The sequence below is a fragment of the Bombina bombina genome, chromosome 7 (assembly GCF_027579735.1).
Source record: "Bombina bombina isolate aBomBom1 chromosome 7, aBomBom1.pri, whole genome shotgun sequence".
Lineage (NCBI taxonomy): Eukaryota > Metazoa > Chordata > Amphibia > Anura > Bombinatoridae > Bombina > Bombina bombina.
Genome location: NC_069505.1, coordinates 505,272,154 through 505,291,198, shown reverse-complemented (window position 1 = coordinate 505,291,198; position 19,045 = coordinate 505,272,154). Strand labels below are relative to the sequence as shown.

The following is a 19,045-nucleotide window of genomic DNA, read 5'->3' as shown; positions in this document are numbered from 1 at the left end:
TAGCATATGAGTATTATGTCCCTTTAAGAGGTATGGCAAATTTTACTTAAACTCACGACCGGCTCAAGATATTGTGCTTCCTGGGTCCTAGAATGAGATGACGCCCCCACAGTAGTAGCATTACCGATTACTATATAAACCTACTAGCCTGGCTGCTGACCTTACTAAGCCTGCCTACCTGAATGCAACCAATGCTTATGCACAGTTGTGCAATAAGTTTGAAGGAAGTTAGGGAAGAGATGCACTTGTCCTACCTTCATTCTCACCCCTGACCGATTCTGTGCCTTTGTGCATGATGAGGTTATGCTGCTGGGAGCCTACAACTTTACCCACTTAGACACAGGGAAGGACTGTCCTGTGTCTTATTTATGCAAATTATGACACTTGGGGAAGTCTCCCTAAGTGTGATGCGGGAATCCAGATGTGGACCCGTTGATCAGTGTGCCTAGAGGGATATGGCTGCACCTCACTGACGAGGCCCACAATAGGTCGAAAACCTACGTCTGGGGTTTTGCTGTTTTTCTCGTTCAGAGAGGTATTGCCTGGTATTTCGGGGCTGGACTGTACTGTGAATTCAGGATCAGACTGATATGCTTCAGGAAAGTTCTTCTCTGTGAAAGGCACATGTTGAGCAAAATGTGGCTGCTTCTTGTGTGGTAACTAGCCATAGAACAAGCTATTATGCTATTGTTCATTCCCAGGTTGAGCGCTTCTCTCTTTTTATTTACAGGACAGGACTGGTCTGGGTCTGACAGTGACTGACCTTTGTCAAGTGCTGCCTGGGTCCACCTGACCCACTTGGTCCTATGGTTGAACCAGCCCTGGTTAAGCTTGAAACATTCTGCACATTTACATCTTTTCAAAAAAATGGAGATCAGGAAAATTAACTCCACTAGGATTTTCAAAAGGTATGTACCTGGATATCTCTTGATTTTCCAAATTTTGCTTGAAAAATTACTCATATGTTTTCTTCTGTTATGTGTGATCAGTCCACGGGTCATCATTACTTCTGGGATATTATCTGCTCCCCTACAGGAAGTGCAAGAGGATTCACCCAGCAGAGCTGCTATATAGCTCCTCCCCTCTACGTCACCTCCAGTCATTCTCTTGCACCCAAAGACTAGATAGGACGTGTGAGAGGACTATGGTGCTTATACTTAGTTTTTATAACTTCAATCAAAAGTTTGTTATTTTACAATAGCACCGGAGCGTGTTATTGCCTCTCTGGCAGAGTTTGAAGAAGAATCTACCAGAGTTTTTTACTATGATTTTAACCGGAGTAGTTAAGATCATATTGCTGTTTCTCGGCCATCTGAGGGAGGTAAAAGCTTCAGATCAGGGGACAGCGGGCAGACAAATCTGCATTGAGGTATGTAGCAGTTTTTATTTTCTGAATGGAATTGATGAGAAAATCCTGCCATACCGTTATAATGACATGTATGTATACTCTACACTTTAGTATTCTGGGGATGGTATTTCACCGGAATTACTCTGTTAAAAGTACATTAAACCTTTTAATAGGTATTTATTATGTTAAACGTTTTTGCTGGAATGTAGAATCGTTTGCATTTTCTGAGGTACTGAGTGAATAAATATTTGGGCATTATTTTTCCACTTGGCAGTTGCTTGTTTTAGTTGTGACAGTTTCGTTTCTCTCTCACTGCTGTGTGTGAGGGGGAGGGGCCGTTTTTGGCGCTCTTTGCTACGCATCAAAAATTTCCAGTCAGTTACTCTTGTATTTCCTGCATGATCCGGTTCATCTCTAACAGAACTCAGGGGTCTTCAAACTTCTTTGGAGGGAGGTAGATTCTCTCAGCAGAGCTGTGAGACTCTTATATTGACTGTGATTAAAAACGTTGCTCTGTAATTTTTATGTTTCAAATTTAATTATTGTTACTTTACTAATGGGAACAAACCTTTGCTAAAAGTTGTGTTGTTTTTTTTTAAGGATTGATGCTATAACTGTTTTTCAGTTCATTATTTCAACTGTCATTTAATCGTTTAGTGCTTCTTTGAGGCACAGTACGTTTTTGTTAAATAAGATTGTAACCAAGTTGCAAGTTTATTGCTAGTGTGTTAAACATGTCTGATTCAGAGGAAGATATCTGTGTCATTTGTTCCAATGCCAAGGTGGAGCCCAATAGAAATTTATGTACTAACTGTATTGATGCTACTTTAAATAAAAGCCAATCTGTACAAATTGAACAAATTTCACCAAACAGCGAGGGGAGAGTTATGCCGACTAACTCGCCTCACGTGTCAGTACCTGCATCTCCCGCCCGGGAGGTGCGTGATATTATGGCGCCTAGTACATCTGGGCGGCCATTACAGATAACATTACAAGATATGGCTACTGTTATGACTGAAGTTTTGGCTAAATTACCAGAACTAAGAGGCAAGCGTGATCACTCTGGGGTGAGAACAGAGTGCGCTGATAATACTAGGGCCATGTCTGATACTGCGTCACAGCTTGCAGAGCATGAGGACGGAGAGCTTCATTCTGTGGGTGATGGTTCTGATCCAAACAGATTGGATTCAGATATTTCAAATTTTAAATTTAAATTGGAGAACCTCCGTGTATTACTAGGGGAGGTTTTAGCGGCTCTTAATGATTGTAACACTGTTGCAATTCCAGAGAAATTGTGTAGGTTGGATAAATACTTTGCGGTACCGGCGAGTACTGACGTTTTTCCTATACCTAAGAGACTAACTGAAATTGTTACTAAGGAGTGGGATAGACCCGGTGTGCCGTTCTCACCCCCTCCTATATTTAGAAAGATGTTTCCAATAGACGCCACCACACGGGACTTATGGCAAACGGTCCCTAAGGTGGAGGGAGCAGTTTCTACTTTAGCTAAGCGTACCACTATCCCGGTGGAGGATAGCTGTGCTTTTTCAGATCCAATGGATAAAAAATTAGAGGGTTACCTTAAGAAAATGTTTGTTCAACAAGGTTTTATATTGCAACCCCTTGCATGCATCGCGCCGATTACGGCTGCGGCAGCATTTTGGATAGAGTCTCTGGAAGAGAACCTTAATTCAGCTACGCTGGTCGACATTACGGACAGGCTTAGAGTCCTTAAACTAGCTAATTCATTCATTTCGGAGGCCGTAGTACATTTAACCAAACCTACGGCTAAGAACTCAGGATTCGCCATTCAGGCACGTAGGGCGCTGTGGCTAAAATCCTGGTCAGCTGATGTAACTTCTAAGTCCAAATTGCTTAATATACCTTTCAAGGGGCAAACTTTATTTGGGCCCGGTTTGAAAGAAATTATCGCTGACATTACAGGAGGTAAGGGCCACGCCCTGCCTCAAGACAAAGCCAAAGCTAAGGCTAGACAGTCTAATTTTCGTCCCTTTCGGAATTTCAAAGCAGGAGCAGCATCAACTTCCACTGCACCAAAACAGGAAGGAGCTGTTGCTCGTTACAGACAAGGCTGGAAACCTAACCAGTCCTGGAACAAGGGCAAGCAGGCCAGGAAACCTGCTGCTGCCCCAAAGACAGCATGAACCGAGGGCCCCCGATCCGGGACCGGATCTAGTGGGGGGCAGACTCTCTCTCTTCGCCCAGGCTTGGGCAAGAGATGTTCAGGATCCCTGGGCGCTAGAGATCATATCTCAGGGATACCTTCTAGACTTCAAATTCTCTCCCCCAAGAGGGAGATTTCATCTGTCAAGGTTGTCAACAAACCAGATAAAGAAAGAAGCTTTTCTACGCTGTGTACAAGATCTGTTATTAATGGGAGTGATCCATCCGGTTCCGCGGTCGGAACAAGGACAAGGATTTTACTCAAACCTGTTTGTGGTTCCCAAAAAAGAGGGAACTTTCAGGCCAATCTTGGATTTAAAGATCCTAAACAAATTCCTAAGAGTTCCATCGTTCAAAATGGAAACTATTCGGACAATCTTACCCATGATCCAAAAGGGTCAGTACATGACCACTGTGGATTTAAAGGATGCTTACCTTCACATACCGATTCACAAAGATCATTACCGGTATCTAAGGTTTGCCTTCTTAGACAGGCATTACCAGTTTGTAGCTCTTCCATTCGGATTGGCTACGGCTCCAAGAATCTTCACAAAGGTTCTGGGTGCCCTTCTGGCGGTACTAAGACCGCGAGGAATTTCGGTAGCTCCGTACCTAGACGACATTCTGATACAAGCTTCAAGCTTTCAAACTGCCAAGTCTCATACAGAGTTAGTTCTGGCATTTCTAAGGTCGCATGGATGGAAAGTGAACGAAAAGAAGAGTTCTCTTTTTCCTCTCACAAGAGTTCCATTCTTAGGGACTCTTATAGATTCTGTGGAAATGAAGATTTATCTGACAGAAGACAGATTAACAAAGCTTCTAAATGCATGCCGTGTCCTTCATTCCATTCAACTCCCGTCAGTAGCTCAATGCATGGAGGTGATCGGCTTAATGGTAGCAGCAATGGACATAGTTCCCTTTGCACGTCTACATCTCAGACCGCTGCAATTGTGCATGCTAAGTCAGTGGAATGGGGATTACTCAGACTTGTCCCCTACTCTGAATCTGGATCAAGAGACCAGAAACTCTCTTCTATGGTGGCTTTCTCGGCCACATCTGTCCAGGGGGATGCCATTCAGCAGGCCGGACTGGACAATTGTAACAACAGACGCCAGCTTACTAGGTTGGGGCGCTGTCTGGAATTCTCTGAAGGCTCAGGGACAATGGAGTCAGGAGGAAAGTCTCCTACCAATAAACATTCTGGAATTGAGAGCAGTTCTCAATGCCCTTCTGACTTGGCCCCAGTTAAAAACTCGGGGGTTCATCAGGTTTCAGTCGGACAACATCACGACTGTAGCGTACATCAACCATCAAGGAGGGACAAGAAGCTCCCTGGCAATGATGGAAGTATCAAAGATAATTCGCTGGGCAGAGTCTCACTCTTGCCACCTGTCAGCAATCCACATCCCGGGAGTGGAGAACTGGGAGGCGGATTTCTTGAGTCGCCAGACTTTTCATCCGGGGGAGTGGGAACTTCATCCGGAGGTCTTTGCCCAAATACTTCGACATTGGGGCAAACCAGAGATAGATCTCATGGCGTCTCGCCAGAACGCCAAACTTCCTCGCTACGGATCCAGATCCAGGGATCCGGGAGCGGTTCTGATAGATGCTTTGACAGCACCTTGGAACTTCGGGATGGCTTATGTGTTTCCACCCTTCCCGCTGCTTCCTCGATTGATTGCCAAAATCAAACAGGAGAGAGCATCAGTGATTCTAATAGCGCCTGCATGGCCACGCAGGACTTGGTATGCAGATCTAGTGGACATGTCATCCTGTCCGCCTTGGTCTCTACCTCTAAGACAGGACCTTCTGATACAGGGTCCATTCAAACATCAAAATCTAACTTCTCTGAAGCTGACTGCTTGGAAATTGAACGCTTGATTTTATCAAAACGTGGTTTTTCTGAGTCGGTTATTGATACCCTGATACAGGCTAGGAAGCCTGTTACCAGAAGGATTTACCATAAGATATGGCGTAAATACCTATACTGGTGCGAATCCAAAGGTTACTCCTGGAGTAAGGTTAGGATTCCTAGGATATTGTCCTTTCTACAAGAAGGTTTAGAAAAGGGTTTATCGGCTAGCTCATTAAAGGGACAGATCTCAGCTCTGTCCATCTTGTTACACAGGCGTCTGTCAGAAAATCCAGACGTCCAGGCCTTTTGTCAGGCTTTAGCTAGGATCAAGCCTGTGTTTAAAACTGTTGCTCCGCCATGGAGTTTAAACTTAGTTCTTAACGTTTTACAGGGTGTTCCGTTTGAACCCCTTCATTCCATTGATATAAAATTGTTATCTTGGAAAGTTCTATTTTTAATGGCTATTTCCTCGGCTCGAAGAGTCTCTGAGTTATCAGCCTTACATTGTGATTCTCCTTATCTGATCTTTCACTCAGACAAGGTAGTTCTGCGTACTAAACCTGGGTTCTTACCTAAGGTAGTCACTAACAGGAATATCAATCAAGAGATTGTTGTTCCATCCTTGTGTCCAAATCCTTCTTCAAAGAAGGAACGTCTTCTACACAATCTGGATGTAGTTCGTGCCCTCAAGTTCTACTTGCAGGCAACTAAGGATTTTCGACAAACGTCTTCCCTGTTTGTCGTGTATTCTGGTCAGAGGAGAGGTCATAAGGCTTCGGCTACCTCTCTCTCCTTCTGGCTTCGTAGCATAATTCGTTTAGCCTATGAGACTGCTGGACAGCAGCCTCCTGAAAGAATTACAGCTCATTCTACTAGAGCTGTGGCTTCCACTTGGGCCTTTAAGAATGAGGCCTCTGTTGAACAGATTTGCAAGGCTGCAACTTGGTCTTCGCTTCATACTTTTTCCAAATTTTACAAATTTGACACTTTTGCTTCTTCGGAGGCTATTTTTGGGAGAAAGGTTCTTCAGGCAGTGGTTCCTTCTGTATAATGAGCCTGCCTATCCCTCCCGTCATCCGTGTACTTTTGCTTTGGTATTGGTATCCCAGAAGTAATGATGACCCGTGGACTGATCACACATAACAGAAGAAAACATAATTTATGCTTACCTGATAAATTCCTTTCTTCTGTTGTGTGATCAGTCCACGGCCCGCCCTGTTTTTTTAAGGCAGGTAAATATTTTTTAAATTATACTCCAGTCACCACTACACCCTTGGCTTCTCCTTTCTCGTTGGTCTTTGGTCGAATGACTGGAGGTGACGTAGAGGGGAGGAGCTATATAGCAGCTCTGCTGGGTGAATCCTCTTGCACTTCCTGTAGGGGAGCAGATAATATCCCAGAAGTAATGATGACCCGTGGACTGATCACACAACAGAAGAAAGGAATTTATCAGGTAAGCATAAATTATGTTTTTCTAACATTTCTTTTGGAATGCAATACTTTATGGGACATAACATTCTTGTTACATGATTTAGATAAATCATACTATTTTAAATATTCTAATTTACTTCTATTATCTAATTTGATTCATTTACTTAGTATCCTTTGTGAAAAGAGCAGTAAGGCACTACTGGGAGCTAAGTTAAACCAATAACAAGAAACGTGTGTGCAGCCACCAATCAGCAGCTGTTGAGTCTACCTAGGTATACTTTTCAACAAAGGATAAAAAAGAGCTAAACAAATTAGATAATAAAACTAAACTGTAAAGTTACTTACAAATCCATCTGAATCATGAAAGAAAAAAAAATATTTTTGACATATACTATAAGTTTAATGTCTCTTTACATAATTTCTTTTAAGTTACGATATTCCTACATCGTTCCTCTTCCCTCTTTCATCAAAATGTGCCTTTCCTCATACACAATATAAAATGTCATAATCGCATTAGATATTAAACAAAAAGTATAAACAAATGTTTGTAGCATCTTTCTAACATTCTATAAATCTTAAATAATAGTTCTTACAACTTCAGACACTTTCACCTTTTCTTGAATTATGGACCAGGCTAAAAACTCACCTTAAAGAAAGATTTGTAGGTGTCTTTGCCACATATCTGCAGAATGTTACCTAAAAAGGGCCAAGGTGTGGGTCCAGGGGGCAATTTCCCTTTGCCTTGTAGCCTGCTAGTATGTAGAATGTTTAGCAGAAAGAAAACCACACATGCTAATAGCAATACTGCTGATACCCCAAGAACCTCCATACTGATCAGCTCTCAATGCGTCTACAACCCTTATGTTTATGAGCCTTTTTATACAGCAACTCCTTAATCAGGAAGGTACTTGGCGTCTTGCTTGTGTGTGTACAACAGTCCTGTGAGTGTCACAATGAAATTAACCTGAACCCTTTTGGCAGTAAATCATCTCATCTGTTGTTTTCCTTCTCAATAATAGACGTTTGATAGACAACTGTGATGTCAGCACTTCTCAATAACATTCAAGAAAACAAATAAAAGAAAAAAAAAATGTTTGATAGGAAAGAATATGCAGGCTCATTTGTTACAGATATCTGATTGTTGGAATACGATTAGCCGTGTTTAGGTAGCAGAGAATAAGATATTGAAAAGTATAACATTGGTAAAGAAAGTAATACTGTCCTCAGGGAAGATATGAGAGTCAAAAATAAAGATGTTACACTATATTACTACACATTTAGGGCTCCATTTATCAAGTGGCTGAGGTTGCTTTGGAGCATGAGTGAGCCTGCTTAAAGGGACATTATACACTAGATTTCTTTTACAAAGATATGACGAGTCCACGGGTTTCATCCTTACTTGTGGGATTTATCCTCCTGCTAACAGGAAGTGGCAAAAAGCACCACAGCAGAGCTGTATAAATAGCTCCTCCCTTCACTCCCAATCCAGTCATTCTCTTTGCCTGTGTTAGTAATAGGAAGAGGTAAAGAGAGGTGTTTTATTTTTAAATGGTACCAGTGTGTACTATTTTCGTCAGGGAGAAATGGTTATGGAAATGAAGACATTTTTCTGCCCTGAGGTTGATGATCTTAGCAGACGTTACTAAGATCCATTATGGTTCCCACAGAGCTTCTGAAGGTAGTATAAGAGAAATCTTCAGTGTGGAGATCAGTGTTATGCTACAAGCAAACAAAGGTATGTTCAGTCTTTTATTTCTGAGGAGACTTGTTATATCAGAACTGGCTGACATATTTTCCCTGCAAGGGAAGGGGTAAGCAGTAGGAAGGTGGTACTGAAAGGCCTGTGTTTATTCACTTTGCTAAACTATTGTTTTGCACATTTATGTAGGGCTTGACACTGGGAGAGGCATTGGCATGTAAATGTATTTATTTGATATAATTTGGGGACCACTTGGCTTTTTTTGTCAAAACCGCTTCCCATGCGATTAGGCTGTTTGTTGATGCGACGTCCTTGATGGGCGGGGCCTATTTTCGCGCGCTTAGATGTGCAGTTTCTTTTTCTAAGAAGGCAGCAGGCATTAGCTCCGGTGGGCCTACAGTTGGTTTGCAGTCACCGGATCATTGTCGAGTCAGTTTTTCTTTTTTGGATAAATTAAAGTGTTTCCATACAGCCGTTTTACCTTGTTAACGTTTTTCGGTGCATTTTGAGAAAAATTGCTGCGCTTTTATTTCTTAAAGGCTTAGGGGGGTAGTTATCAACGTGTCAACTTTCCTGCCTTCGCCGGCCCAATACGCCCGCACTTGTGTGCGGAACATCTGGAGTGACGTAAGAATCGATCTGTGTCGGACTGAGTCCGGCGGATCGAAGTTTACATCACAAAATTCTACTTTTGCCGGTCTCTAGCCTTTGATAACTAAGGCGAATCAGCCTCGCCACAAATACGCTGCGGAATTCCAGCGTATTTGAGGTTGACGGCTTGATAACTACCCCCCATAGTATGTTTTGTTCAAAATGTTTTTTAAATCATTATATGAAGTGATTTACGACTATTGTGACTATTGTTAGTCTGTTTAACATGTCTGAACCTACATAAACTCCTTGTTCTATGTGTTTAGAAGTCATTGTGGAACCCCCTCTTACTTTGTGTACCTCTTGTACTGAGAAGGCCTTACAATGTAAGAAGCATATTTTAAATAAAGAAAGTGTGCCTGAGGATGATTCTCAGTCTGAAGAGAGTCAGGGTGTGCCATCTAAATCCCCCCCTAGTGTCACAACCATTAACGCCCATGCAAGTGACGCCAAGTACCTAAAGTGCGTCTAATTCTTTTACTCTGCAGGATATGGCTGCAGTTATGTCAACTACCCTTACAGAGGCAGAGGTATTATCTAAATTACCAGTCTTACAGGGTAAACACAGTAGGACAGGAATTAATGTGAACACTGAGTCCTCTAAAGTTTTATTGGCTATTTCCGATGTACCCTCAGAGGGATCTGAGTTGGGGGTCAGGGAAATTTTGTCTGAGGGAGATCTTTCGGATCCAGGAAGTATGTTACCTCAGACAGATTCAGATGTTATGTCTTTTAAATTTTAGCTAGAACATCTCCACCTGTTACTTCGGGAGGTATTAGCGACTCTGGATGACTGTGACCCCATTGTGGTTCCGCCAGAGAAATTGTGTAAGATGGACAAATATCTAGAAGTACCCACTTACACTGATGTTTTTCCGGTTCCTAAGAGAATTTCGGAAATTGTTAAAAGGGAGGGGGACAGACCGGGTATACCCTTTTCTCCCCCTCCTAATTTAAAAAAAATGTATCCTATATCAGACACCGTTCGGGACTCTTGGCAGATGGTTCCTAAGGTGCTATTTCTACCCTGACTAAGCGTACAACTATTCTTATTGAGGACAGTTGTGCTTTTAAAGACCCTATGGATAAAAAATTAGAGGGTCTTCTAAAGAAATTATTTATTCATCGGGGTTTCCTTTTACAGGTTGAGACACCCTTAGACGATATTTTAGACAGAATTAAGGCTCTCAAGCTAGCTAATTCTTTTATTACTGATGCTGCCTTTCAGATTGCTAAATTGGCGGCTAAAAATGCAGGATTTGCCATCTTAGCACGTAGAGCGTTATGGCTAAAATCGTGGTCTGCGGATGTATCATCTAAATCAAAGCTCTTAGCTATTCCTTACAAGGGTAAGACCCTATTCGGGCCTGAATTGAAGGAAATCATTTCTGATATCACTGGAGGTAAAGGTCATGCTCTACCTCAGGATAGGCCTGTTAAGAATAGAGCTAAACAAAATAATTTTCGTTCCTTTCGGAATTTTAAAGGAGTACCCTCTTCTTCCCCTTCCTCCTCAAAACAGGAAGGGAATTTTGCTCAGGCCAAGTCCGTCCAGAGACCTAACCAGGCCTGGAACAAGGGTAAACAACCCAAGAAGCCCGCTGCTGCTACCAAGACAGCATGAAGGGGCAGACTTTCTCTCTTTGCCCAGGCTTGGGCAAGAGATGTTCAGGACCCCTGGGCACTGGAAATTGTGACCTACGGGTACCAACTGGAATTCAAAGAATTTCTTCCAAGGGGGAGATTTCTTCTTTCACGATTGTTTGTAGACCAGATAAAAAGAGAGGCGTTCTTACGATGTGTAAAAGACCTCTCTACTATGGGAGTAATTTGTCCCGTTCCAAGACTAGAACAGGGGCAGGGGTTTTACTCAAATCTTTTCGTGGTTCCCAAAAAAGAGGGGACGTTCAGACCCATTTTAGATCTCAAGAGTCTAAACAAGTTTCTCAGAGTTCCATCTTTCAAGATAGAAACTATTCAAACAATTTTACCAATGATCCAGGAGGGTCAATATATGACTACCGTGGACTTAAAGGATGCATACCTGCATACTCCTATCCACAAGGATCATCATCAGTACCTAAGGTTTGCCTTCCTGGACAAACATTTTAAGTTCGTGGCTCTTCCCTTCGGGTTGGACACAGCATCCAGGATCTTTACGAAGGTTCTTGCGTCCCTTCTGGCGGTTCTCCGGCCAAGGGGCATAGCAGTGGAGCCTTATCTGGACGATATTCTGATTCAGGCGTAAAGTTATCATCTAACGAAGACTCATACAGACACAGTGTTGTCTTTTCTGAGAACTCACGGATGGAAGGTGAACCTAGAAAAGAGTTCACTAATTTCTTGGACAAGGGTTCCCTTCTTGGGAACTCTGATAGATTCTGTAGCCATGAAAATATTTCTGACGGAGGTCAGAAAGTCAAAAATTCTAAGCACATGCCGAGCCCTTCAGTCCAATCCTCGGCCATCAGTGGCTCAGTGTATGGATGTGATTGGATTGATGGTGGCGGCAATGGACATCATTCCATTTGCTCGTTTTCATCTCAGACCACTGCAACTGTGCATGCTCGGACAGTGGAATGGGGACTATGCAAATTTATCTCCTCTGATAAATCTGGATCAAGAGACCAGAGATTCTCTTCTTTGGTGGTTGTCGCCGGATCATCTGTCCCAGGGGACGTGCTTCCACAGACCCTCATGGGAGATATTGACAATGGACGCCAGCTTACTGGGCTGGAGTGCGGTCTGGAATTCCCTGAAGGCTCAGGGTGTATGGTGGAGTCTCTACTTCCAATCAATGGAATTGAGAGCAATATTCAATGCGCTTCAGGCATGGCCTCAGTTGGCTTCGGCCAAATTCATCAGAGTCCAGTCGGACAACATCATGACTGTGGCTTACATCAATCATCAGGGGGGAACGAGGAGTGCCTTAGCAATGACGGAAGTATCCAAAATAATTCGATGGGTGGAGACCCACTCTTGTTATCTGTCAGCAATCCAGATCCCAGGAGTGGACAACTGGGAAACGGACTACTTAAGCCACCAGGCTTTCCATCCGGGGGAATGGGAACTCCATCCAGAGATATTTTCCTCACTGGTTCTCCGATGGGGCAGGCCGGAATTGGATCTGATGGCGTCTCAACAGAATGCCAAGCTCCCAAGATACGGATCCAGGTTGAGGGATCCTCAGGCCGAACTAGTAGATGCCTTTGCAGTGCCTTGGACGTTCAACCTAGCTTATGTGTTTCCACCGTTTCCTCTCCTTCCCCGGGTGATTGCTCTGATCAAACAGGAGAGAGCTTCGGTAATTTTAATAGTACCTGCGTGGCCACGCAGGCCTTGGTATGCAGATCTAGTGGACATGTCCTCTCTGCCTCCATGGAAACTCCCAGTGAGACAGGACCTTCTCATTCAAGGTCCTTTCCAACATCCAAATCTAATTTCTCTGTAGCTGACTGCTTGGAGATTGTCTGATGTGGTCATTGATACTTAGATTCAGGCACGTAAGCCTGTCACTAGAAAGATCTATCATAAGATATGGCGTAAGTATCTTTGTTGGTGTGAATCCAAGGGCTATTCATGGCATAAGGTTAGGATTCCCAAGATTCTGTCTTTTCTCCAAGAAGGTTTGGAGAAAGGGTTATCAGCGAGTTCCTTAAAGGGTCAAATCTCTGCTTTGTCAATTTTACTACATAAACGTTTGGCAGATGTTCCAGAGGTTCAGTCTTTTTGTCAGGCTTTGACCAGAATCAAGCCTGTGTTTAGACCAATTGCTCCACCCTGGAGTTTGAATTTAGTTCTTAATGTTCTTCAAGGGGTTCCGTTTGAACCCATGCATTCCATAGATATTAAGCTTTAATCTTGGAAAGTTTTGTTTTTGGTTGCTATTTCTTCTGCTCGCAGAGTTTCTGAACTTTTAGCGTTACAATGTGACTCGCCTTATCTTATCTTTCATTCTGATAAGGTGGTTCTACGTACCAAACCTGGGTTCCTTCCTAAGGTTGTTTCTAATAAGAACATTAATCAGGAAATTGTTGTTCCTTCATTGTGTCCTAATCCTTCTTCTAAGAAGGAGCGTAAGTTGCATAACCTGGACGTGTTCCGTGCCTTGAAGTTTTACTTGCAGACGACTAAGGATTTCCGTCAATCTTCTTAATTATTCATTGTTTATTCTGCAAAGCGTAGGGTTCAGAAAGCTACGGCTACCTCTCTTTCTTTTTGGCTGAAGAGTATCATGCGTCTGGCATATGAGACTGCTGGACAGCAGCCTCCTGAAAGAATTACGGCTCATTCTACTAGGGCTGTGGCTTCCTCATGGGCTTTTAAAAATGATGCTTCTGTTGAACAGATTTGCAAGGCTGCAACTTGGTCGTCTCTTTATACTTTTTCCGAATTTTACAAATTTGATACTTTTGCTTCTTCTGAGGCTGGTTTTGGGAGAAAGGTTCTTCAATCAGTGGTGCCTTCCGTTTAGGTTCCTGTCTTGTCCCTCCCTACCAGATAAATTAATTTCCTTTACGATATGACGAGTCCACAGCCCGCCCTTTCATTTTTAAGACAGGTATATTATTATTTTATTAAACTTTAGTCCCCTCTGAACCTTTGGCTTTTCCTTTCTCTTCCTAACTTCGGTCGAATGACTGGATTGAGAGGGAAAGGAGGAGCTATTTATACAGCTCTGCTGTGGTGCTCTTTGCCACTTCCTGTTAGCAGGAGGATAAATCCCACAAGTAAGCATGAAACCCGTGGACCCGTCATATCGTAAAAAAAATACATTTATCAGGAAAGCATAAATTTCCTTTTTTCTTTCGTAGATCCATTTATATAGCCCATACAGGTTTTAGAAGTATACTGATGTATACCTTCTCCAGATTGCTCCTGTTTGTGTTTTCATACACAGAGGGAGGGTGGAGGGTCTGCTTTCACTGGGTGTCCCAGTCAACCTAATAAAAAGTGCTAAACTGGGAGCTTCTAAGTATATTTTTAAAAGATTTTATACTGGATTATTTAGATCAGCATCTCTGCATATTATTCTTTATAGCAGTGTCTATTACATGCAGTTATATGGAAATTGGTGTATACTGTCCCTTTAATGCAAGTTAAGAAGCAGTGGTCATATATCAACCAAAATTGTTTGTTTGGGGTGATTGACAGGTACTGTATGGTCAAGGGGTGACCCTGCACAAGCAATTGCTTGTGCAATAATAAATGTAAGCACCAGACAAACTGCATTTGCAGCTTGCTTGCCAAGAACGTTGGCAGACATGTTCCCTAGCTGGGAACCTTGCACAGCACTCCTGTTTATGAGTACTCAGCTTGAAGATACTTATTGTGTTCCTGTGTTTGGTTGATTACCACACCATTAAGCACCTTCAATTCCTGTGGTGAACCCAGTCAGTTTGGGAAATTGTTGCCTTAATTTAAAGGAGCCTAAAAGTATTAAGTATTTAAAGGGACAGTCAAGTCCAAAAAAACCTGTCATGATTCAGATAGGGCATGTAATTTTGAACAACTTTCCAATTTACTTTTAACATCAATTTTGCTTTGTTCTCTTGGTATTCTTAGTTGAAAGCTAAACCTAGGAGGTTGATATGCTAATTTCTTAGACTTTGAAGGTCGCCTCTAATCTAAAAGCATTTTAACAATTTTGCACCACTAGAGGGCGTTAGTTCATGTGTTTCACATAGATAACATTGAGCTCACGCACGTGAATTTACCGAGGATTGAGCACTGATTGGCTAAAATGCAAGTCTGTCAAATGAACTGAAATAAGGGGGCAGTCTGCAAAGGCTTAGATACAAGGTAATTACAGAGGTAAAAAGTGTATTAATATAACAGTGTTGGTTATGCAAAACTGGGGAATGGTTAATAAAGGGATTATCTATCTTTTTAAACAACAAAAATTCTGGTGTTGACTGTACCTTTAAGGACTCTTCCATCGTCTTTTTTTCATATATATTTTTAATATAAAGATTACTAGATTCTGATGATTTTATTGAATTATGTGACATGACTTATATGATCTAAGATTTAGAGATACGGGGTCATTTCTATCTCACTGCCAAATTACAAAAAAGGTTTTGGCTTTTTGTGAACTGCAAGTAATTAGTACTTAGGGCTTTCTTCATGATAATGTGCAAAAAAATGAAGATAATCTCAGTTGCCTCTTACATATCATCTGCTTGGCATGTCTTAGATTGGGATCACTTCCATCAACTGGTGCTCAAAATGACCTGCTATCATTTAGGGCGCGATCCGATATAGATCGCAGTTTGCGGCGCAAGCGAGGTAACCGGCGTCGCCCGCAGTTTCAGCTCGCAACTCGAGCCATCCCATATAAGTCGCCGTCAGATGCTAACGTGCCGTAAGTCTCACAAACCAGCGATGTCCAGAAATCTGCGTAAGTACAAATTTCTGGCGTCGCCAGTGACTTGCGGCACGTTAGAAACTGCCGGCGCCTATAAAACCTGACTAAAGTTTAAAACACCCGCACTGTCTAACACGCCTCCCTAACATAGCCCGCACTGTCTAACACGCCTCCCTAACATAGCCCGCACTGTCTAACCCTCTATCCGCTATCCCCCCTCACTAGCCTAACAATAAAAAAGCTATTAACCCCTAAACCGCCGCTCCTTTACCCCGCCGCAACCTAATAAAGTTATTAACCCCTAAACCGCCGCTCCCGTACCCCGCCGCCAGCTATATTATATCTATAACCCCCTAAAGTGAGCCCCTAACACCGCCGCCATCTATATTAAAATTATTAACCCCTAATGTAAGCCCCTTACACCGCCGCCATCTCTATTAAAATGATTAACCCCTAATTTAATCTACCTACCCCGCCGCCAGCTATATTATCTATATTAACCCTAAGTATATTATAGTTAATATAGGTATTAAATTATATATATTAACTATATTAACCCTAATTATATTAGGGTTAATATAGTTACTATAGTATTTATATTAACTATATTAACTCTATCTAACCCTAACTAAATTTATATTAAATTAATCTAATTAATTTATAAACTAAAATATTCCTATTTAAATCTAAATACTTACCTATAAAATAAACCCTAAGATAGCTACAATATAATTAATAATTACATTGTAGCTATGTTAGGGTTAATATTTATTTTACAGGTAAATTGTTAATTATTTTAACTAGGTATAATAGTTATTAACTATTTAATATCTACCTAGTTAAAATAATTACCCAATTACCTGTAAAATAAATCCTAACCTAAGTTACAAATACACCTACACTATCAATAAATTTAATAAACTACAAACATCTATCTAAAAATACAATTAAATTAACTAAACTAAATTACAAAAAAAAACAAACACTAAATTACAAAAAATAAAAAAAAGATTACACGATTTTTAAGCTAATTACACCTATTCTAAGCCCCCTAATAAAATAATAAACCCCCAAAATAAAAAAAATTCCCTGCCCTATTCTAAATTAAAAAAATTTCAAAGCTCTTTACCTTACCAGCCCTTAAAAGGGCCTTTTGTGGGGCATGCCCCAAAGAATTCAGCTCTTTTGCATTCAACAAATACAATCCCCCCCCCCCATTACAACCCACCACCCACATACCCCTATTCTAAACCCACCCAAACCCCCCTTAAAAAAGCCTAACACTACCCCCCTGAAGATCTCCCTACCTTGTCTTCACCACACCGGGCCGAACTCCTGATCCGATCCGGGCGATGTCTTCCTCCAAGCGGCAAAGAAGAATTCTTCCTCCGGCGATGTCATCCTCCAAGCGGCAAAGAAGAATTCTTCCTCCGGCGACGTCTTCCTCCAAGCGGCAGCAAAGTCTTCATTCTTCCGGCGGCATCTTCAATCTTCTTTCTTCGCTCCGCCGCCGCGGAGCATCCATCCCGGCCGACTGCTGAACTTGGAATGAGGTACCTTTAAATGACGTCATCCAAGATGGCGTCCGCCGAATTCCGATTGGCTGATAGGATTCTATCAGCCAATCGGAATTAAGTTAAAAAAATCTGATTGGCTGATTGAATCAGCCAATCAGATTTAAGTTCAATCCGATTGGCTGATCCAATCAGCCAATCAGATTGAGCTCGCATTCTATTGGCTGATCGGAACAGCCAATAGAATGCGAGCTCAATCTGATTGGCTGACGCCATCTTGGATGACGTCATTTAAAGGTACCTCATTCCAAGTTCAGCAGTCGGAAGACAAGGTAGGGAGATCTTCAGGGGGGTAGTGTTAGGCTTTTTTAAGGGGGGTTTGGGTGGGTTTAGAATAGGGGTATGTGGGTGGTGGGTTGTAATGTGGGGGGGGATTGTATTTGTTGAATGCAAAAGAGCTGAATTCTTTGGGGCATGCCCCACAAAAGGCCCTTTTAAGGGCTGGTAAGGTAAAGAGCTTTGAAATTTGTTTAATTTAGAATAGGGCAGGGAATTTTTTTTATTTTGGGGGTTTATTATTTTATTAGGGGGCTTAGAATAGGTGTAATTAGCTTAAAAATCTTGTAATCTTTTTTTTATTTTTTGTAATTTAGTGTTTGTTTTTTTTTGTAATTTAGTTTAGTTAATTTAATTGTATTTTTAGATAGATGTTTGTAGTTTATTAAATTTATTGATAGTGTAGGTGTATTTGTAACTTAGGTTAGGATTTATTTTACAGGTAATTGGGTAATTATTTTAACTAGGTAGATATTAAATAGTTAATAACTATTTAATATCTATTATACCTAGTTAAAATAATTAACAATTTACCTGTAAAATAAATATTAACCCTAACATAGCTACAATGTAATTATTAATTATATTGTAGCTATCTTAGGGTTTATTTTATAGGTAAGTATTTAGATTTAAATAGGAATATTTTAGTTTATAAATCAATTAGATTAATTTAATATAAATTTAGTTAGGGGTGTTAGGGTTAGATAGAGTTAATATAGTTAATATAAATACTATAGTAACTATATTAACTATATTAACCCTAATATAATTAGGGTTAATATAGTTAATATATATAATGTAATACCTATATTAACTATAATATACTTAGGGTTAATATAGATAATATAGCTGGCGGCGGGGTAGGTAGATTAAATTAGGGGTTAATCATTTTAATAGAGATGGCGGCGGTGTAAGGGGCTTACATTAGGGGTTAATAATATTAATATAGCTGGCGGCGGTATAGGGGGATTAGATTAGGGGTTAATAATTTTTATATAGGTGGCGGCGGTGTAAGGGGTCAGATTAGGGGATAGATAAGGTAGATGGCGGCGGTTTTAGAGGCTCACAGTAGGGGGTTAGTTTATGTAGATGGCGGCGGGGTCCGGGAGCGGCGGTTTAGGGGGTAATAACTTTATTAGGGATTTCGGGGGGGGATCGCGGTTGACAGGGAGATAGACATTGCGCATGCGTTAGGTGTTAGGTTTATTTTAGCAGATCGCGGTTGACAGGGAGATAGACATTGCGCATGCGTTAGGTGTTAGGTTTATTTTAGCAGATCGCGGTTGACAGGGAGATAGACATTGCGCATGCGTTAGGTGTTAGGTTTATTTTCTAGTTAGTTTAGGGAGTTACGGGGCTCCAATAGTCAGCGTAAGGCTTCTTACGGCTGCTTTTTGTGGCGAGGTGAAAATGGAGTAAGTTTTCTCCATTTTCGCCACGTAAGTCCTTACGCTGCATATTGGATACCAAACTGCGCTGGTTTGGTATACCTGCCTATGGCCCAAAAAACTACGGGCGACGGCAGAAATATACGCGCGTAACTTCTAGGTTACGCCGTATATAGGTTACCAAATCAGCGTAAATATTGGCGTCGCCGGCTTTTGCGGGCGACGCTTTATATCGGATCGACCCCTTGGTATCTTCTTTTTATAGACACTTC

The 19,045-nt window shown here is 41.6% G+C and overlaps 1 protein-coding gene across 2 annotated transcripts in view; it reads right to left on the bottom strand.

Annotated features, from left to right (window-relative positions):
- Positions 1-7,647, bottom strand: part of LOC128666903 (cytochrome P450 2C8-like) — a 102,751-nt gene extending 95,104 nt beyond the window's left edge. For both annotated transcript variants that reach the window (XM_053721714.1, XM_053721715.1), the window contains exon 1: positions 7,465-7,647. In XM_053721714.1, the coding sequence (XP_053577689.1) occupies positions 7,465-7,647 (183 nt within the window). The remainder of the gene's footprint in view (positions 1-7,464) is intronic.
- Between the last annotated feature and the right edge of the window lie 11,398 nt (positions 7,648-19,045).